The 22,623-nt window shown below is 46.5% G+C and overlaps 1 protein-coding gene across 1 annotated transcript; it reads left to right on the top strand.

The window, feature by feature from the left end:
• The first annotated feature begins 127 nt into the window (after nt 1-127).
• LOC114796763 (centrosome-associated protein CEP250) lies at nt 128-21,280 on the top strand. Its single transcript, XM_028991248.1, has 23 exons — nt 128-327; nt 4,394-4,593; nt 7,201-7,338; nt 7,626-7,703; nt 8,404-8,471; nt 8,569-8,734; nt 8,855-8,961; nt 9,064-9,282; nt 9,362-9,521; nt 10,406-10,537; nt 10,645-10,793; nt 11,233-11,397; nt 12,163-12,394; nt 13,073-13,219; nt 13,455-13,564; nt 13,665-13,806; nt 14,662-14,855; nt 14,939-15,066; nt 15,755-19,713; nt 20,281-20,481; nt 20,550-20,609; nt 20,684-20,752; nt 20,897-21,280. The coding sequence occupies exons 2-23, from the start codon at nt 4,453-4,455 to the stop codon at nt 21,122-21,124; spliced, it is 6,993 nt and encodes a 2,330-aa protein (XP_028847081.1). The 5' UTR covers nt 128-327; nt 4,394-4,452; the 3' UTR covers nt 21,125-21,280.
• The last annotated feature ends 1,343 nt before the right edge of the window (nt 21,281-22,623 follow it).

The raw sequence follows: 22,623 nt of genomic DNA, 5'->3' as shown, positions 1-22,623 counted from the left end.
TTTGTGGAGAAGTGTGTGTTTTTGCGGGCTTTGGCGCCCCCTGCTGGACGCGCGGCGAGGCGTCAGTCGGACTCCCGGCCACACGGTGGCGCTGCCCCATCGCCCGTCCCTCATCCCGGCGCCGAACCCACGAGTCAGGCTGAAGTTTGCCTTTTCAAACCCGCGCTGCGGAGTCCAAGTTTCCACGGTTACGGTCCGCGGCGGGAAATGAACCGGAGTTCGGCGCTCCGGCGCGGCGGCGGCGGCGGGGACGAGACGCGGGACCGCGACGCTTTTACTGCAGACGGCGCCGAGACTCCCGCCCTTCTGAGTACTGCAGGTTTACAGGTCCGGATCCCCACTTACACTGCGTTTATGTTCTCAGTTTCCTTCAATAACGGAGCATTATTAATAACGTAGGACTATCAATATCGGAGGAACGTCAATAACGCAGAATTATCAGTAACGCAATATTACTGGGGAGGCCAGTGGTGGCCTAGCGGTGAAGGAAGCGGCCCCGTAATAAGAAGGTTGCCGGTTCGAATCCCGATCCGCCAAGGTGCCACTGAGGTGCCACCGAGGTCCCCTTGATGAAGGCACCGTCTCCCCGGGCGCCTGTCATGCTGCCCACTGCTCACCGATGGTGATGGTTAAATACGGAGGACCCGTGTCACCGTGGGCTGTGCTGCAGTGTTTCACAATGACAATCATGTCACTTTCACTTATCCGTAATGCAGGATTATAAATGACACAGCATTATCTATAACAAAGGATTATCCATATAACGCAAGATTATCATTGACACAGCATTATCTATAACGCAGGATTATCAGTGACACAGCATTATCCATAACGCAGGATTATCCATAACGCAGGATTATCATTGACACAGCATTATCCATAACGCAGGATTATCATTGACACAGCATTATCCATAACGCAGGATTATCAGTGACACAGCATTATCCATAACGCAGGATTATCATTGACACAGCATTATCCATAACGCAGGATTATCAGTGACACAGCATTATCTATAACGCAGGATTATCAGTGACACAGCATTATCCATAACGCAGGATTATCATTGACACAGCATTATCCATAACGCAGGATTATCATTGACACAGCATTATCTATAACGCAGGATTATCAGTGACACAGCATTATCCATAACGCAGGATTATCCATAACGCAGGATTATCATTGACACAGCATTATCCATAACGCAGGATTATCATTGACACAGCATTATCCATAACGCAAGATTATCATTGACACAGCATTATCTATAACGCAGGATTATCATTGACACAGCATTATCCATAACGCAGGATTATCAGTGACACAGCATTATCTATAACGCAGGATTATCAGTGACACAGCATTATCCATAACGCAGGATTATCATTGACACAGCATTATCCATAACGCAGGATTATCATTGACACAGCATTATCCATAACGCAGGATTATCATTGACACAGCATTATCTATAACGCAGGATTATCAGTGACACAGCATTATCCATAACGCAGGATTATCCATAACGCCGGATTATCAGTGACACAGCATTATCCATAACGCAGGATTATCAGGAACGCAGGATTATCAGTGACACAGCATTATCCATAACGCAGGATTATCATTGACACAGCATTATCCATAACGCAGGATTATCAGTGACACAGCATTATCCATAACACAGGATTATCATTGACACAGCATTATCTATAACGCAGGATTATCAGTGACACAGCATTATCCATAACGCAGGATTATCCATAACGCAGGATTAGCATTGACACAGCATTATCCATAACGCAGGATTATCATTGACACAGCATTATCCATAACGCAGGATTATCAGGAACGCAGGATTATCAGTGACACAGCATTATCTATAACGCAGGATTATCAGTGACACAGCATTATCTATAACGCAGGATTATCAGTGACACAGCATTATCCATAACGCAGGATTATCATTGACACAGCATTATCTATAACGCAGGATTATCAGTGACACAGCATTATCCATAACGCAGGATTATCCATAACGCAGGATTATCATTGACACAGCATTATCCATAACGCAGGATTATCATTGACACAGCATTATCTATAACGCAGGATTATCAGTGACACAGCATTATCCATAACGCAGGATTATCCATAACGCAGGATTATCATTGACACAGCATTATCCATAATGCAGGATTATCATTGACACAGCATTATCTATAACAAAGGATTATCCATATAACGCAAGATTATCATTGACACAGCATTATCTATAACGCAGGATTATCATTGACACAGCATTATCCATAACGCAGGATTATCATTGACACAGCATTATCCATAACACAGGATTATCAGTGACACAGCATTATCTATAACGCAGGATTATCAGTGACACAGCATTATCCATAACGCAGGATTATCATTGACACAGCATTATCCATAACGCAGGATTATCATTGACACAGCATTATCTATAACGCAGGATTATCAGTGACACAGCATTATCCATAACGCAGGATTATCCATAACGCAGGATTATCATTGACACAGCATTATCCATAACGCAGGATTATCATTGACACAGCATTATCCATAACGCAGGATTATCAGTGACACAGCATTATCTATAACGCAGGATTATCAGTGACACAGCATTATCCATAACGCAGGATTATCAGTGACACAGCATTATCTATAACGCAGGATTATCAGTGACACAGCATTATCCATAACGCAGGATTATCATTGACACAGCATTATCTATAACGCAGGATTATCAGTGACACAGCATTATCCATAACGCAGGATTATCCATAACGCAGGATTATCATTGACACAGCATTATCCATAACGCAGGATTATCATTGACACAGCATTATCTATAACGCAGGATTATCAGTGACACAGCATTATCCATAACGCAGGATTATCCATAACGCAGGATTATCATTGACACAGCATTATCCATAACGCAGGATTATCATTGACACAGCATTATCTATAACAAAGGATTATCCATATAACGCAAGATTATCATTGACACAGCATTATCTATAACGCAGGATTATCATTGACACAGCATTATCCATAACGCAGGATTATCATTGACACAGCATTATCCATAACACAGGATTATCAGTGACACAGCATTATCTATAACGCAGGATTATCAGTGACACAGCATTATCCATAACGCAGGATTATCATTGACACAGCATTATCCATAACGCAGGATTATCATTGACACAGCATTATCTATAACGCAGGATTATCAGTGACACAGCATTATCCATAACGCAGGATTATCCATAACGCAGGATTATCATTGACACAGCATTATCCATAACGCAGGATTATCATTGACACAGCATTATCCATAACGCAGGATTATCAGTGACACAGCATTATCTATAACGCAGGATTATCAGTGACACAGCATTATCCATAACGCAGGATTATCAGGAACGCAGGATTATCAGTGACACAGCATTATCCATAACGCAGGATTATCATTGACACAGCATTATCTATAACGCAGGATTATCAGTGACACAGCATTATCCATAACGCAGGATTATCATTGACACAGCATTATCCATAACGCAGGATTATCATTGACACAGCATTATCTATAACGCAGGATTATCAGTGACACAGCATTATCCATAACGCAGGATTATCATTGACACAGCATTATCTATAACGCAGGATTATCATTGACACAGCATTATCTATAACGCAGGATTATCATTGACACAGCATTATCCATAACGCAGGATTATCATTGACACAGCATTATCTATAACGCAGGATTATCAGTGACACAGCATTATCCATAACGCAGGATTATCAGTGACACAGCATTATCTATAACGCAGGATTATCAGTGACACAGCATTATCCATAACTCAGGATTATCAGGAACGCAGGATTATCAGTAACGCAGGATTATCCGTAACACAAGATTATCAGTAACACAAGATTATCACTACTGCCAATGTGTCTCTAGGATCCGGGAAGTGGGAAATCAATAATTAATGTGAGACAATGTGCTGGGTGAAAGCAGTCACCCTGCAGCGCCAGAGCAAGAAGTAGACAGGAGAACCATGTGCCATTCATAACTCGGCCGAGGAGAAATAAGGCCCCACCGAAGTGCTGACCGATTTCTGCCCTAAACCAAGCTTGCAGTCTTTATTTATACACAGAATTGTGACCCCGAACAGGTGAGTCACGGAAAAAACATAGAATGCAGGCAGAACAGAAATAAAACAACTCCATACATGGTTGGAGACTAAAGACTAAAATAACACCTTCTACAGAGAAGAGTCAAATTCTTCTAACACAATGCAAATGATGTTTTATATTTTCTTCCTCATGTCTACGACAGTAACCACGTTTTCCTGGGTGGCATCAGCACACGTTCTCCTGAGGCCTTGATGCTGCAGGATGGACACCAGCATGCTGGGAGGATGGGAGGAGGAGCGGGCGGAGCTTCGGGCGGAGCTGGCGCGGCTGCAGGATGAGCTGGCCGACAGCCGGGCGGAGAGGCTGGGCCTGGAGTCGCGGTCGCAGGCCCTCAGCGACCGGGTGAGTGCTGAGGACGAGTTATTTCGCTTCACTCGCCATCTTCAGATGGACCGTCTGGAAGAAAGAATCCCGGGGTCCAGAGTTGCGTCTCCGTCATAAGCAGCTCCTTCAGATGCTGGTAAACTCAGGTTGGAATCGACAATTATCCATAACGCAGGATTATCCATAACGCAGGATTATCCATAACGCAGGATTATCCATAACGCAGGATTATCCATAACGCAGGATTATCAGTGACACAACATTATCCATAACGCGGGATTATCCATAACGCGGGATTATCCATAACGCAGGATTATCCATAACGCAGGATTATCTATAACACAGGATTATCAGTGACACAACATTATCCATAACGCGGGATTATCCATAACGCAGGATTATCCATAACGCAGGATTATCCATAACGCAGGATTATCCATAACACAGGATTATCCATAATGCAGGATTATCTATAACACAGGATTATCAGTGACACAACATTATCCATAACGCGGGATTATCCATAACGCGGGATTATCCATAACGCAGGATTATCTATAACGCAGGATTATCCATAATGCAGGATTATCCATAATGCAGGATTATCCATAACGCAGGATTATCCATAACGCAGGATTATCTATAACGCAGGATTATCCATAACGCAGGATTATCCATAACACAGGATTATCAGTGACACAGCATTATCCATAACGCAGGATTATCCGTATTTGTATTTATCTGAATTTCTCAAATTCAGGTTGGAATCGGTGATACTGATCCAATACTGATACTTTATATAATGTAATTTAGTTGGAAAGTCAAACTAAAAAGTGCGTGTCCTGCGGCGCCATGAGCTTTTCCGTATTCGGTGCGTCGTTTGTCTTGGATTGTGAGCTGACGTGATGCCGCTGATGTACGAGGAGCAGGGTTTTTACCGCCACGTTTACTTGCAGTTTTTTTAAGTACAGTATTAAAGTTTTAGTTTTAGTCCATAAAAATATACATATTTCGAAAATTCTTGTGTAATGTTACAATACTTGTGTGTATATATAAATATATTTATTTCAATACACGGTGTACTGTGTATACTGTCGTACTGACAAACCGATCTTGAATTGGAATGTCGTACAGAAATAAAAGAGTGAAAATATTGCTACCAATATTATAATACAATATAATACAATAAAAAAAAATTAAAAATCTAAATCAAATGAAACAAGTTTTAATTTGTCAGTAATCCACCCGGCTCTACACTTCTGGATTCGCAACTGCAGCAACAATATATTGTGTCATTCTGTCGAAGTTTACCAACCGACTAAACCGCGACCGGCTGCTCAGTCGCTCTCCAGTGTTCCGGACCGGAGTCGGGGAACGCAGGGTTTTATCCTCTCAGTCGGGTCGAGCTTTCGCGGTAAATGATCGGTCGGCAAACACAAACTTCTAGAGTAACTCTCCTTGCCGTGTGCTTCGCTGCTTGTCGATTTCGGTGATTGGTTAAAGGTTTTCGCATGTTGTAAATAAATGTATTAAATGTTGAAATGAGATTTAAATATTAATTTGACGTGGAAATCCTGCTCTTTCCGTGGCGGGTGGTGAGCTAAATACATACAGAGAATTTATTGCACTTTTCGCAGGGTTTTATCCGAACACCACACCTCTGTTCTTTCCTCCGTTTTCAAAGCCACGCCCACCCATACAGCAGCGCATCTCTCTTAAAGGAACGCCCACCTTTTACATTTCGTACGTGAGTCGGGCGACGACAAATTTGTATCAGCACCGTAAATAATAAAAAAATACGACAATTAAAAAATTTTTGCATCACATTTACGGTGATGTAAAGATTACGTAATTACTAATTTTATGAGAGTTTTTATTGATAATTAAGCCATTTAACATTTTGCAATCGCATATCGCAATATCGAATTATATGACGCAGTAGGACTTTTTTTTTCCCGCAATCGTGCAGCCCTGAAATAAGAAAACATCAATATTGCAGTCGCCACATCGCGGCTTGCGGCGGTACAGGTGATACGAGTCTGGTAACATTCGCCAAGGCTAAAAACAACAGATATTTGGAAGGAAAATTAATACGTCAAATAATAATAATATATTACTTAAGACTTAAGTCAATATTGCACACAGATCCTACTGTAAATGGGTTTGTCCATTAATTTCCATGATATGTTGTTCTGTAAATATATTGTAAATATATTGACCAAATATTTCCATGATATTTACTTTACTTTACTTTACTTTACTTTATTTAGCAGACGCTTTTATCCAAAGCGACTTACAAGAGGAAGACACCAGCAATTCTCGTTCGATTTCTATAGAATATCGAGTTTACAAACTAAGAGCCCTGATAAGGCTTAGACTTGTCAGTGAAGAGCATGCTCAGAGATTGTTAGGTGCTAGACGAAGAAAAATTATAATGTATTTATACATTTTTGTATTGTTTGTGCAATGTGTACGCATGTGCGTGTGTAAGTGTTAGATTTGTCTGTAATATTTTTTGAATAAGAGGGTTTTTTTCTATACAGAATATTTTTAAATATCTGGGCCCAGGGGCCAACAAGTTATGTGTTAAAGGATTCAGGATTTCTCTCCATCTGCTCTGCTCAGCTGGCCCAGACGCTGGAGCCGTCCTGGTCCTCGTCCCTGCGTGCCGACACCGAGCTGCGCGAGTGGAGGAGGAAAGTCCGGGAGGGGCGCGAGCGAGAAGCCCGGCAGGCCCTGCTCATCCACAAGCTGCAGAACAAGGTCCGCCGCCTCCATCTTTTCCCTCCTTTCTGTCAGAAGCTGTCAAGCTTCTCAGATGGACACGCACTGTACGGTTTTACGGATTTACCCGTCCCGACCAGTCCGTGACCCACAATCAGCTGGTCGTACGAATATCAAATTTGTGGGCTGGGGATAAAAGTTGGTTTATAGTGCTACATCAAATGACCTGGTCGGGCATCTTCTTGAGTAGAGGACGGCTGGATGTGTGTGAGATGCTTCCAGAGATGGTCCAGCAGAACGTGCATCACCAGTCTGATTAAAAACAGGTTGTGGAGTACCGCGGCCGGTGCCAGGCCCTGGAGAGGCGTGTGGAGGTGGATGGGAGGGAGCTGAGACTGAGGGAGGTAAGACAGGAGCATATACGCCACCAGTCAAACGTCTGGACAGCCCTACTCGTTCCTTTATTTTTTTACCTTACAGAACAAAACTGAACATTTCACACGTCAGGTTGTGTAATGAACCTCCAAATCAGGGAGCTGTTGCTGTGATGGCGGCATTTCACACTCTTGTCTTCTCTCCACCACAACGGGGACGGCTTCCAACAGTCCTGAAGGTTTAATACTGAACGCTTTCAAATACTAAACATGTTTCTTCTAATTGGATTTCTACAAAATGGCTCCATCTTAGTCTCCATAACCGCCACCGGGTCGGGGCGTCCAGACTTTTCACTGGCACTCACACACTAGAAACACACCGCATGTGCAGGTCCTTCTTCTAGTTGTGCCCTTCTACAGTCGGGTAGACTGTACTGGGTTTCTACGAAGTTTGTTGCTTCAGAGTTTTAGATCTTTTTGTCAGTTTTTATCGTCTGCCGTTCTAACTCAGTCAGCATGACGCTGAAATGCAGTGGAAATGTTCATTTTCATGGCAAAGATGGACTTTAGGTGGACTTTTCCATCTGACCAGTCTTTATAACATTCTGGAGTATATGCAAATTGTTCCGGAAGCAGCGAACTTTGTGAAAACCAGTATTTATGTCATTCTCAAAACTTTTGGCCTCGACTGTATATGTACTTTGACATATTTACTGCTTCGTTTCTATAGAGAATTCGTGATGAGCAGAGCGGCTCTCTGGAGACCACCCTCATCAGGCTGGAGGAGGAGCAGCAGAGGTCAGGCGAGCTCCTGCTTCACCTCAAGACGCTGGCCAGCCAGGATCTGGGTGAAGAGGTGAAGAAGTTTTTTTTTTCTCTTTCTTCTCCTGAGCAGGAGCGCAGGACTCGCTGACGTCAACACCCTGCTGCGCAGCCAGCTCAGCCAATCGTCCGAGGCGAACGACGCCCTGCGCGAGGACGTGCACAAGCTGACTAACGATTGGTCCAGAGCCGTGGAGGAGGCGGAGCTTAGGGAAGAGGAGTGGCACAAAGAAAGAAAGGTTTGAAAATGTTTAAAAAGTCTCCCGTTATGCTTCTTTGTATGAAATTCTTCATGACCTCATGTGTTCGTGATGTTCATGTCCACACGGTGATGGTACGAAACGTGTTTTACTCAACAGCTCCTGAGCGGCCACGTTAGTCGTGAACACACGCGCCTGATGACCCTTTGGGGTCAAGTGGTGACACTCAAACGCCAGTGCAGCACGCTGAAGACGGCTACTGACAGGTGGAGATGAGCGTCTGCTGAAACCATGGCAACGTAGGAGTTTTTCGTAATTTGCATCAATGGTAAAAAAAAGTTTTGTTTTTTTGTGTGTTTTGTTTGCAGAGATTTATGGGACCTCCGGGCGGAGTTCTCCCGTCTCTCCTCCTCTCTGCTCTCCACCTGCGGCTCTGTGACCCCCGTGACCTCTGACCCTGGACCCACCCACTCCGTGTCTGCACTCTTCTCGACCGCGCCCCTCAGTCTGAGCGACCTGGAGAGAGAGCAGGAGATCTCCCAGCTGAAGGAGCAACACGAGGTGGAGGTGGAGGATCTCAGGAGCAGGTCGGGAGCGGGAGAACAGGGGAGCATCGTGGGAAATGCGGACGCCGGTCGCTCGTTTTAACTCTGAACTTTAATCCAGGGTCACGAAACTGACCGCCTCTCTGAAGGCGCTGGAGGTGGAGAGGCAGGAGAGGCGGAGCCAGGAGCAGGAGAGAGAGCTGGAGAGACAGAAGGAGTGGGAGAGACACCAGGAGGTGCAGAGGAACCTGGAGTCGGTCCACAGGGCCCTCGTCAACCTGGTGAGAGCGGGAGGGTCTGATGGACTTACATTTACATTTACAGCATTTACCAGACGCCCTTATCCAGAGCAACTTACAGTCAGTAGTTACAGGGACAGTCCCCCCCTGGAGACACTCAGGGTTAAGTGTCTTGCTCAGGGACATGATGGTAGTAAGTGGGGTTTGAACCTGGGTCTTCTGGTTCACAGGCGAGTGTGTTAACCACTAGGCTACTACCACCCCTAGCCTATCACCCCACTGGGGAGGACTCTGTTCTGTTTTATGAAATATCACGATTATTATATCAGGGTCCCTACGGTCATTAGAAACCTGTAAAAGTTGTGGAATTTGAAAAAAGATTTTTTTTAGGCCATGAAAAGTTTTGGTATGGCAAATGAACATATAAATTTCTGGAAAAATAATTGAAATCTGATCAACACATGAATGTATAATGAAGTACATTTACTTCTCCACCAGTCATCTTAATTACAGCTGATGATCTATGCTGGAATCTTTTTCGCTCAGGGCTCAGCCTGCACGAACACTGTCGCGATTGTTCGGGGTGTTAGTAAGCTGTTCAGGGTGGGCATACGTTTATTTGAACAATTATCTGGTAAATTTTACTTTTTGTGTTCCCACATTTGCACAGAAATTTCATATGGAAAAGTAATGGAAAATTCATGAAAGTTCTTTTGTAAAAATGTGTAAGAACCCTGTTTTTTTGCTTCTTTTCAAATTGAATGTGAAGTGCTGAAAACACAGAAACTACAGATCCCATAATGCAGTGCTTCAGTTGCCTTGCTGAACGCGACCTTTACCCTCCTGAATCTGTACAGGAGCAGTTTTCACGTTGATGAAGCCGCTGGAAAGCCACCAAAGCGCCGTTTCTCTTTTTATAATTATAGTCCAGAATGCTGTCCTCCAAGAGGACAGACGGGCAGACCTCGGCCCTCCCGCTGGACGATGACCTGTCCGCTCTGCTGTCAGTCATCGCGCAGGCAGAGAGCGCCCTGCAGTGGAGACACGAGGAACTGCAGGTTGGCGGTGGCTTTCTAATCGTCCCGGTGTTGTCGTTCATTGTTCTTCTATATAGCAACTGTTTTATTCAGCATTATCGCTCATGTCGGTGTGTACGTGTGTGCAGAATTACGAGGTCCAAGTGCGAACGCTGACACACGAGAGAGAGCTGCTGGACACCAGGGTCACTCAGCTGCAGGCGGATGCTGAGGAGCATCACGCTCAGGCCCAGCAGACCAACCTGGAGCTGCGAAACACACGTGATCTACTGCAGAGGTGCACATGTCCACTCACACCCACGTCACGTCACTCATTAACTCACTCTTCAGCTTTCGTATTCGCCAGAGGATAGTGTCCGTTTCACCGCCCCATCTTCCATTTTAGTGCAGGGGGGTAGTAGCCTTAGGGGGGTAGTAGTCCCTGAGCAGGACACTTAACCCTGAGTGTCTCCAGGGGGGGACTGTCCCTGTAACTACTGGTCGAGCGCGCACTGCAAATGATCAGTCAGGCCTATAGTACCTATCCGTCCATATGATTTGCTGCTTGTAAATTTGTTTCGGTGTTTTGCATGTTGTAAATTAGTTTTATTAATTCGATGTGCAAGTCTCTGGCACCTTCGTCAGGTGCTGCGTTTTAATTATCGGGTCATGTCAGGCCCAACTTTTTGAACCCGAATGCAGCTGTAATAGATTTTTTTTTTTTTTTTGGCTCTCAGCGAGCGGGAGGCGGGGCTCTCACTCCGCACGCAGGTGGAGGAGGCGGAGCAGAACGCCGCGAGGCTGGCGAGAGAGAAGGAGGGCCTGAGACGACAGATCGAGAGAGACGAGGAAGTGAAGAGTGCTCTGGAGAGGGAGTGGCAGAAATGGTATAATCTGACTTGATGAGTGCACACACACAGGAATGGTAATGACAGGAAGTGGGTGACAGACTTCAAGACTTTTTTTTTATTGTCATTGTACAGTTACCTGGACAATGAAATTAGCTGGCAAGAAAAACAAGATAAAAACACTACATACACATGTATATAGGTACAAGAGACATGGGGGTATATTTTAGGGCATCATAAATATGATAAATAAGGTGGGAAGGGCTTTGGTCAGTAGAAATAAGTGAAACATATTGGGTAAACTGGTAATTGCACATTGCCAGGAAATTGCACATGGTCATAGTCAGTAGTGAGATGACTGTACGGAAGAAATCTGCACAAAAACACACACACACACTCACACATTGAGAGTTCTGACTGCCCATGGATGGAAGCTATTCTTTAGTCTGTTGGTTTTGCACAGATGGACTTGTATTTTATCATGGGGCGGTTGTAGCCTAGGGGGTAAAGGCAGAAATATTCTTGCTGTTAACTACGTAAATTAACGAATGTATACGGATGCAATCCCCATGTAATTTTAAAGGGGCGGTGTTGCCAGATCTGCGCTCAACAGATGCAGATTTTAAGATACAGGAATTAATTCGTTTATTTGGCTTGCGGCCTCGACACTGACCCCTGCTGGTAAGGAGTACACGCTACAGACTACTACATGCAGTACGGGCACAAGTATACCAACGCAAACTGTGTATGGATACGCATACGTAGTGCACAGCGTGTGAGTGTGTTTCTCGTTTAACACACTCACCCATGAACCGCAAGTTCAGCCACCGTTTACACATCTCTATTTCCGGAAATTTTTATTAATCCCGGAGGAAATGTGTGTGTGTGTGTGTGTATGTGTGTCAGAGTGGGGGAGCGCGCTCTGCTCCACGAGCGCGAGTATGAGTGCCGTTTGGAGCTGCACGCCCTGCAGGGGGCGCTGGAGAGGGAGCAGCTGGACCGCACCAGGGCTCAGCAGGAGCTGGCGGAGAGCAGAGAAGCCCTCGTGAAGGTACCCGTGCTTCCCGTTTCACCGCCTCTTCCGCCGTTCGCTGGTTTGTCAGGAGTCAGGAGAATAAAGGAGGTTTCAGTGATGCACATATCTGATAATAATAATGCGGTGAAAAAAGGCCATTTTATTCATTCTATGTAACTTATTTCAATAATTACAAAACTTTTTTATTTTTGATTTTATCAACTAACGTTTTTGTTGAAATGTTATTGTGCATCAATACTTTACTGTACTGTAATTTCAGCTACATGCGTGTCATAGTGAAACGAAACAACGTTTCTTCGGTGCTACATGTAGCATTTAAATAAAGTTACATACTGACATAAAGTGACCGTGTGTGACATCAACAAACCGGGATACACAGAGTACAAACAGAGGACGCCGGCCATGCGAGAGTAACATTTATACATGTAGACGACAAGGAGACAGACAGACAGACAGACAACGCTAAACTAGTCCAATGAATAATGAAGGTGCAAAGTATAGTGCAAATACCAGCGTTCAAAATGGAACAGTGCAGTAACAGATCATATTTTCTAAAAAGAGGTAGTGTGTGTGTGTGTGTGTGTGTGTGGACGTGTCTCTCTCCGTCAGGGATGTATGTCCTCGCCTCTGGCCTACCTCCAGTCCTCCTTAATCCCTCTCTTCTTCCTCTCCTCCCCCCTCCGTGTCATGTAGGCTCGGGAGTCGGTGCTGTCCCTGTCCTCCGCCGAGACGCAGCTGAAGCGGCAGGTGTCGGAGGCCGGGGACACCGCGGAGAAGATGGCCGCCCTCAGCGAGGCGCTGGCCAAAGACAAGAGAGAGCTGAGCAGCCGAACCCTGCAGGTCAGACACACACACACACACAGATTCCTACTGGTTCCTGCACACACACTCACTTAGGAGCTTAATCCTCTTCCACCACGGGCCGTGTGAGTTCCTGTTGGTAGAGGTATGGTCACCATGTGGATAATCAGCTCTGTTCTTATTTCAGGTTGAAGTCGTGTAACACTTCCAGTCATTTAAATAATTGTAATAGAACATTTTTTTTACCCGTGAATCTGTCCTCGTTTGTCCTCAGCTGGAGACAGAGCTTACCGAGGCACAAGCCCAGCTGCAGGGGCTGGGGTCAGAGGTCGCCAGCTTGCAGCGGGAACTGAGGGTCATGCGCCTGGAGGCGACCCAGCTGAGGTGCAGCACCCTGAAGGAGCTCCTGTTTGTTCATTAGATGGAAGAGACGGTGTGTGGCACTGAAGCTGTGTGTGTGTGTGTGTGTGTGTGTGTGTTGAAGCGCTCAGAGGGAGACTGAGTTGGACTCACTGCTACTGCTGAAGGAGAGCGAGAGAGAGCTGGAGATGCTCAGAGAAGAAAGAGGAAAGGAGGTGACCGTACTGATGGAGGAGAAGGAGCTGAACCAGCGAAGGATTGAGGAGGTGAAGAGACGTGTGTGTCTGAGAAAGAGGGAGAGTGTACCAGACATCTGCCGTCTGTCACACTCCTCGTGTGTGTATTAGGGGTGTTGAAATGATTCTCATAACCGATGCATCGCGATGTAATGGATTCTATCATAATGACGTTGCTTGGTGAGGTTCTAGTTTAAACATAGTGGTGTAGTGACTGTGGCGGCCTGATCTGAGTACAGCGCCCCACCAGGTAGGAGTTCGGCTTCTCAACACCGTATGCATTTTTTAGCTGCATTTGGGATTCACTTGACACTGTTTAAAGGTCCCCTATTATGAAGTTTTTTTACTTTATATCGGTCTTCTTGGTCCCCTAATTCACTTTGATCCAGACCCACAGTGAGAAGTTGAGGTGACATTCGCGGAAAATGACGTCTTCTTCAGAGTCTCGCGTGACTAAACAAAAAAATTAATTTGTGCACATTTTTACATCCAATCACCGAGCAACTGCTGTGCTTCACATGTTTGGAAGCCACGACAGTCGGTGGAGATCATGTTTTAGGGGAGGGGCGGGAAATTCTCGGCATGGAAAAATCATGAGGGGAGGTAACCTTTCCCCTTATGACATCATATAGGGACAAATTCCAGATCCGACCGTCTGAGATGCCACTCTCTGAATGGTGAAGCAGAACGAAAAAATACTCGACTGCAATTTCTAGCCACTGCAGGACTGTAGACAGGCTGGGGGACTCTTATTAATGTTATTCTCACCACGTCACATTTTCATTTCAGGGGACCTTTAATGCTCATGCTGAACTCCTGTGTGACGCTCTGTGTGTGTGTGTGTGTGTGTGTGTGTGTGTGTGTGTGTGTGTGTGTGTGTGACAGCTGTCGGATCTGCACAGAGGTGTGTGTGAGGAGCTGCTCAACGTCCAGACTGAGCTGCGCCAGTGTCAAGATGAACAGAGGAGGACCTCCAGAGAGAAGGAGGACCTCCAGAGAGACTGCCAGAGGATGGAGGGAGTGGTACAGGCGCTGGAGGAGGAGCGAGAGGAGCTTCAGCAGGATGTTCAGGACCTCAGGTGAGCTGCCAGTCATTTCCACAGCACACTCCAGCACCCCGTCTGTGGACCAGGGGTGTGGCAACTCTGTCCTCTTACCGCAGGAACGTGAGCGTGTCCCTGCAGCAACAGCTGACCGAGTGTCAGAGGCAGAGTTCGGACCTGGAGCTACAGCTCGGCCAACTCCAGCTGCAGCTCAGTACACTGACACAGTCCAAAGGAACCCTGCAGGGTGAGAGGAACGTGCCCCATGGTGTGTGTGTGTGTGTGTGTGTGTGTGTGTGTGTGTGTATGTTTTATTAATAAATAATAATAATCAGTCAAACGTCTGGACACCCCGACTCTGTGGTGGCTAAGGAGACTAAGATAGAGCTTTGTTCTACAATCCAATCCAATAAGCATACTTCGTATTGGTTGTATGAGGAGAAAGTGAAGTATGTTTGAATCTCTTTTCAAATTCAAATTATATTTGTCACATACACAGTCATACACGGACTGTGGACTGATACAGACCACAGTATTGCAAATATTGGAAGTAAACAATGAACCAATATGCAAATATTGCAAACATAAGCAAATTTTACACTTTCATGTCTTTAACCTAAAACGTAGAATATGTGTAGCAGGTAGGGTGAGGTCTACCTCTACCATCATGGCGGCTTGATGAGACGCTCATTCACATGAGCGAATGATAAGTGTTCAGCACAAACCAAATCGTCAACTTTTAATTTATTACATTACGGTCTCTGTTGTTTCATAGTCCCGTGTCTTCAGACCCGTAAATGTGTAGGCGCATCCAAACATTTGACTGGTCGTGTGTGCGTATTATACTTTAAGTTATATATATTATACATGTTAACGTATGTAATAACCTTCTGTAAAGGTAGAGCGGTGGTTTGAAAAGTTTGATGTCCCCACAGGAGAGATCCACTGCTTGCAGGAGGAGCTTCAGCACGAGAGGGCCCAGAGGACCGAGGAGACGGATAGACGGCACGCTGCGGCCGTGAGGTTCCAGGAGGAGATGAAGCAGATGGAAGAGCAGCTCAGGGAGGAGCGAGAGGAGCGGAAGGAACAGAGGGGGGCGTGGCAGGCAGAGAGGGAGGCGCTGAACACAGAGCTGGGCCAGAGGGACGGTGAGGTGGAGGCTCTGAGGAAACGGCTGGAAGGTTTGGCGAAGGTGAAGGAGGAGCTCTCTGCCCTGCTGGATGGAAGGGAGGTGGAACTGGAGAGGGCCCAGACCAAACTCTCCTCAGAGCAGAGGACTCTGGAACAGAAGGTGAGAGATGCCAATGATGAAGTAGAAAAATGGAAGATGAAAGCAAGAGGTCTGGAGAGGAAGAGAGAAGAGTTCAGCCTCAAACTGGAGAGAGAAAGTGAAGGACTACAGGCCTCTGAGAAAGAGAGGGCCAAAATGGTGGAACTTCTGAGGAACAAAGCTGCAGAGATTGCAGTGAAAGAGGAAGAACTTGAAGCGCTTCAGGCCAGAATACAATCACTTGAGGCAGATGCTGAAAGACTGGAGGAAGATGTGAAGAAGAAGGAGATCTTGGAGGGTCAGCTGATTGTCCTGGAGGAACAGAACTACCAACTCAAGCAGGAACAAAAGAAAAGAGAATCATTGGAGCGGGTGCGAGAAGATCGGCTGAGAGGAGAACTGCAGATGAAAGCAGGGGAGATTGAGGAGCTCAGGAGAGAGATTGAGGGACTGTGGAAAGAGAAGGAAGAACTCTCTGCACAGATGGAGGAGAAGGAACGAGAAATAGAGAGGCTGCAGGCCAAACTAACTCTGGAAAAGAGAACATTGGAGCAGAAAATGCAAGACACAAATGATGAGCTGGAGAGTTGGAGGAAGAAAGCGGGAAGTCTAGAAAGAAAAGGAGAAGAGTTGACCCAACGACTGGAGCGAGAGAGTGAAGAGCTGAGGGCATCTGAACAAGAGAAGAACAAAATGTCTGACATTTTGAGGAAAAAAGAAATAGAAATTAGAGAAAGAGAAGATTACATTGAGGAGATGAAAGCCAGGATGCTCCTGCTTGAAGGAGAAGTTGAAAGACTGGGAGAAGACCTACGGACAAAAGAGATATTTGAAGGCCAGCTGATTATCCTACAGGAGCAGAACTACCAGTTTAAGGAAAGGGAACGGGAAAAATGCAGAGAGGAAGAACAGAAGCAGGCGGAAAATAAGGAAAAAGACAGGAAGCTGAGAGGAGAAATGAGGAAGAAGGAAGGAGAGGTGGAGGCACTTAAGAGCCAGATAGAGGGCTTACTGAAGGAAAAGGTGGAGGTGTCCATTCAACTAGATGAGAAGGAGACAGAACTGGAGGTTCTTCAAACTACCTTAACATCAGAGCAAAAGATTCTTGGACAAAGAGTGAAGGAAGCCAGGGATGAGACACAGAGGTGGAGGAGGAGAGTGGCAGATGTCGAAAAAGAGATGGAGGAAGAGAAAGAGAGGAGAAAGAAATCCGATGCAGAGCAGCAAGAGAGAAAGCAGGCGTTTAGAAGAGAGCTGGATCAGAAGGACATGGAAGAGAAGGTCCTGAGAACAAGACTGAGTGAGCTGGTGAGGGAGGCAGATGAGTACAGCAGGAGAAATGAAGAGCAACGGGATGTTCTTCAGAGCCACGAGGTTCTCTTGCAGGAAAAAGAGGAAGAACTACAGGTCCTGAGAGAGAGTTTGCAACGTGTGGAAGAAGAAGCTCAGACAAGGCAGCAGCAGGGAGAGAGGGTGGTGGGAACGTTGAGGGAGAAACTGCAGGAGATTGAGGGGACATGCTTGAATCTTTCTGGAAAGCTCAGAGACTCTGAGTCCATCCTGGATCGAGAAAGGACTGCATTGAGAGGGAAAGTGGAGGAACTGGCAGTCAGGACTCAGGAGCTCCATCAGGCTCAGGCAGAGAGGAGAAGAGAAGGGGAGATCGCTCGAGAAACAGAGGACAGGAAAGAAGAGTTAGAAAAGGAGGTGGAATCTTTGAAGCACCAGGTCCGGGAGCGTGACAGGGAGGCGCAGAAGGTCTCACAGCAGCTGGTAGAAAGAGAGACGGAGCTGAGGGTGCTGACAAGTCATGTGGAGGATGTCTCCAGAGAAGGAGACCGGCTGCGGGAGACGGTGGGCTTCAGAGAGGAAGAAAGGGACAGACTGACCGTACAGTTGAGAGAAGAGACAAAGGAGGTGGAGAGGCAGAAGATCAGACTACAGGAACTACTGGAGAAGACGGAGCTTGTAGAAAAGCTTGGGGCAGAGGTGAGGGGGTTGACTGAGCAGAAGGACAACCTGTCTTCAGAGCTGAGAAGGAAAGATATAGAAATGAAAGATGAGCAGGAGAAACTGAGCACCTTGCTGAGAAGAAAAGAGGATGAGCTGCAGGAGGTGAAGGAGCGGAAGGACGTTCTTGCTGCTGATTTGAACATATTAAAGGAGAAGTTCGAGGTTCTCACCAAAAGTAAGGAGCAGTCCAGCAGGGACACCCTAGAGAAAGAAAGGGAGAACCAGAAAATGAGGGATGGACTAAAGCTTGGGCTCCAGGAGATGGCCAGTCTAAAGGAGCTCCTGGAAGAGAGCCATCGTGAAGGGGAGCAACTGCGAGTTCTCCTGCAGGAGAGGAAGGAGGAACTTGTGAAGGGCAGAGAGGAGAGTGCAAGGGCAGCCCGACAGGAGGTGGAAGAGGCTCACAGGAGAGTCCAGATCTATCGACTAGAGAAAGAGGAGCTACAGAGGCAAATGGAGATCAGAGAGAGCCAGCGGAAAGAAGCCCAGGAAGAGGATGCTCAGGAGAAGGAGAGACTGGAGAGAAGAAGAGCGGAGCTGGAAGAGGATTTGAGAAGATTTCAAGCTAGCGTGGACGTGCTGGAGGAGCAAAGGAGGAAGCTGAGCGCAGAGGCCTCACAAAGGAGCAAAGACATGGAAGACATGACCAGCCATGTGAGGGACATAGAGAATAGGTTGCAGAGAGAGAGGCAAGAGAGGACCTTTGAGGTGAGGCGATGGAAGGAGAAGATTGAAACGCTCAGACAGCAGAGAGAAGACCAGGAAAAACACAAGGAGGAGAAGGAAAGGGACGCCGAGATGGTTGCAAAGATGTTGGCTGAGAGGGACAGAGACCTTGAGCTGGTAAGGAAGAGGATGGAGGAGGTAGAGATAAGGAGAGAAGGACTCCAGCAGGCCTGCGAGGAGAGCGCGAGACGGGTTGAGTGGACCATGCAGCTCCTGAAGGAGAGAGAACAGGAGCTGGAGACCGCAAGAGACGCTGCACGCAGGGAGGAGAAAGAGAAAGAAAGACTGCAGGACCGGCTGGAAGAGCACAGAAAGGAGGTGGCAAGGTTGGAGAAAGAGAAGACTGATGATGGAGAGCAACTGGAGATTGTAAGGGAGCAACTGCAAGGGCTGGAGAAGATGAACCAAGAGCTCAGGAAGAAGATCGAAAAGCCAACTTCTCCGGGAAAAATGACGGGAAGAGTAAAGGCGCTGGAGGCCACCGAGAGGGAGAAGCTCAGACAAGATCTCAAAGAAAATGATGTGCAGGTCACGGTGTGGAAGAGCAGAGCTAAGAGCTTGGAACAGGAGGTGGAGAGACTCCGTAGAGCAGCAAACGAAGAGGAGGATGGTGATGGCGTGAAGAAGAAGGATGGTTTGGAGCTGGCTAAGCTGAACGAGCGAGTGTCCACCCTGCTTCTGGAAAGAGAGGAGATCCGAGGGCTAATGAAGGAGAAGGACGTGGAGGTGTACGCTCTGAAGGAGAGGGCGGAAGACTTGGCCAGGGACCGGGACCGGGTTCGGATTGCCCTGGAGAAGACCGAGGCCGTGCTGATCGACTATAGAGAGCGATTGAAGCAGATGGAAGTGGAGAGGAGAAGAAAGACCGAGGCTGGTGCCCTACAGGTCAGATACGCTTTCGTTTCCACCACGTGGTCGAGTGGGATCTCTTGCTACCAAGGTTTAATGCACAGGGAAATTAGGACCTCTAGTGGTCATGAAGGGAATTGTAATAAAACTATTTTGTAGTCTACGTTCAGAAAATCGCCTGTGCGACATGGCGTAAAATTCATATTGCATAATTCATAAAAGTAAAAAACTGTTTTTGAAAGGGTAACGTGTCCATAGCAAGGGCGCTGCAGCAGGAAGTTGTATAATAAACTTTTTACAGATACAGTCCAGACACCTTCTCATTCGACGTGTTTTCTTTATCTTCATGACCATTTACGCTGGTAGATTCTCACTGAAGGCATCAAAACTATGAATGAACACGTGTGGAGGCTCACAAGTGACAATCACTTCACTTTCACAATTTCTTTCTGTTTCACCACTCGGGTCTATTTGGACACTGTATAGAGACATCTGGTTCACAGCGAGGGGACAGATTAGAAGTTTTCCTTTCTGTCTTTTTGAATGTTTTTATATTAAATAACCCTCCAAAAAACAGGACATGAGTGACAGTTTTCACTAAAGCAGGAGGCGAGACAAGGAGTCGCTGTGGAGGACGAGGAGGAACGTGTCTCGGGCACGGACAGTCGCCTGAGGGACATGCAGAGGGTGGTGGCTCAGCTGGAGGTGGAGCAGAGGCGGCTGCAGAGGAGGAACAAGCATCTGGAGGAGCGGGCGGAGAAGCTGAAGATGAGCAGGCAGCAGCTCAGAGACACTCTGAGACAGGTGATGTCCTGAAGGTCCCCGAAGGCCTCACCATCGGAATAAGAGGTAACGCTTCGTCCGTGTTCCAGGTGGAAGAGGAGAGAGGACGGCTACACCGCCAGATGTCCCACTCCTACTCCGGAACTGAGGTTAGAACCCCCTTCCTTTCTTCCGCACAAACAAAAGTCACCTGCTGCACCGCGCCCTCTCCGTCTCTCTGCAGGAGTCCCGGCCCGCGGGTGGAGCAGACGGGGAGGAGCTGAGGGCCCGTGCCGCGGACCTCGAGGAGCAGGTGAAAAAGTGCACCCCTGAGAATCTGCGCCTCTGAAATTCCCACGCCGAGCGTATAAACGTGCCCGTAGCAAGAGCGCGCGTGAGATCGTACACTCTGGGTTTGGTGTATTTGGTGATATTTGCACCTTAAAATGATTGACAGGTCCACCAGCTGCGCTTGATGCTGGCGAAGGAGCGGGAGGACCGAGCCGAATTCGTGGAGCGCTCCCAGAGGAACAGCCAGAGGCTGGAGAGCCTCCGCCAGGACCTGAACGCGTCTCTCGCCAGCGTCGCGCAGCAGCCGCTGCCCGCCGTGTTCGAGGCCGAGACGCGCCGATTGGACGACAGCGTCAGGGAGGAGGAGCTCTGGCTGTCTCTCAGCCAATCCTGAGGGCTTTACAGGGACGTTGCTGCCTTCTTGCACTTTAAATATGTGAAGTGTTCGGTTTTGTAAAAAAGTTTGTTATTTACAGAATATGAGGTCTTACGTTAGTCATGAATGTTGCATGTGAAATATTAACTCAGGAGTTTTAACCCAAACAGTGTTCACAGGGAAATGCGTTCTTATGTGTAAATGTATTTATTTGTTTTAAACCAAATGTCTTTTTTTTTTTTTTTTTTTTCTCATTTCTTGAACTAATTTTTTTTACAGATGCAAAATAAAGTTATTTTTTACAAGCACAAATAACCTTTTGGCCGACTTGTGTACTCCTCAAGTCACATACTGGTTTTTATTGTGGCGGCATGTGTATTTACCGAGACCAGTATCAGACACCCATAAACGGAAACTATTAACAATCATTATGTGCACATGCATTTGTGCACATAAATATTCTCCAAATAAGGTAAAATGCAGACAGGTAAAATGCAGAAAGCACTTTTGCTAGATTTTGATTCACTAGACTATTGAGATGTTCAGATTTGGGGTCAGAGGTCCCCTAGAAGGGCCAGGTGTAAATTCTGTGGGGCCGACTGATGTACATGCAACGCTCTGATCCATTCGGTCTGCTCTTTCTTTTAAGACTGTGAGTAAAGCCTAAGACGCACAGATCGAGTATTGAACAAAAGATATGGCGGTACGCACACTCTGCTCCCCGGGCGCTTTTCATGGCTGCCCACTGCTCACTAAGGCTCATGCAGGGTTAAATACAGAGGATACGTTTCATTGGCTGTGCTGTGTTTCACAATGACAATCACTTCAGTTTAGGATGAATTCCAATTTTATTTGTAACATACACCGTCATACACGGTATGATATGCTCTGAAATGCTTTAGCGGTTAAGGAAGAGGCTCCGTAATCGGAAGGTTGCTGGTTCGAATCCCGGTCCGCCAAGGTGCCACTGAGCCAAGCACCGTCCCCACACACTGCTCCCCGGGCGCCTGTCATGGCCGCCTACTGCTCACTCAGGGTGATGGGTTAAATGCAGAGGACACATTTCACTGTGTTCACCGTCTGCTGTGTATCACAAGTGACTTTCGCTTTCTTTCTTTCTTTCTTTCTATACAATGGACCAATATGCAAATATCGCAAACATAACCAAATATTACACTTTTATGTCTTGAATATAAAATAAGTGTAACAGGTAGGGCGAAGGTGTGCAAATGAGTGAAGTGAAAGTATAAAGTGAAAAGTAAAAAAAATTATTTTGTGCAAGAGTAAATAGTTTGTGCAAGGAAAAAGTGTCAAAAAGTGAAAGTGTAAAAAAAAATTGAGAAACAATTACTTTGGAACCAGTTTCTAACTGCTTAGATAACACAGTTTACGGGTTTCTGTAAATATTTAACTACCAACAAACTACCGACACGGCTCTCCACTACAGCGCCGTGCTGCTACGGTGTTTGCATTACCGCTGTTTGCCGACAGGGGGCGCCCTAAACGCAGACGCGCCC

The sequence above is a fragment of the Denticeps clupeoides genome, chromosome 9 (genome assembly GCF_900700375.1).
Source record: "Denticeps clupeoides chromosome 9, fDenClu1.1, whole genome shotgun sequence".
Lineage (NCBI taxonomy): Eukaryota > Metazoa > Chordata > Actinopteri > Clupeiformes > Denticipitidae > Denticeps > Denticeps clupeoides.
The sequence above is the reverse complement of the archived record's forward strand: the minus strand, read 5'-3'. Positions and strand labels throughout refer to the sequence as shown.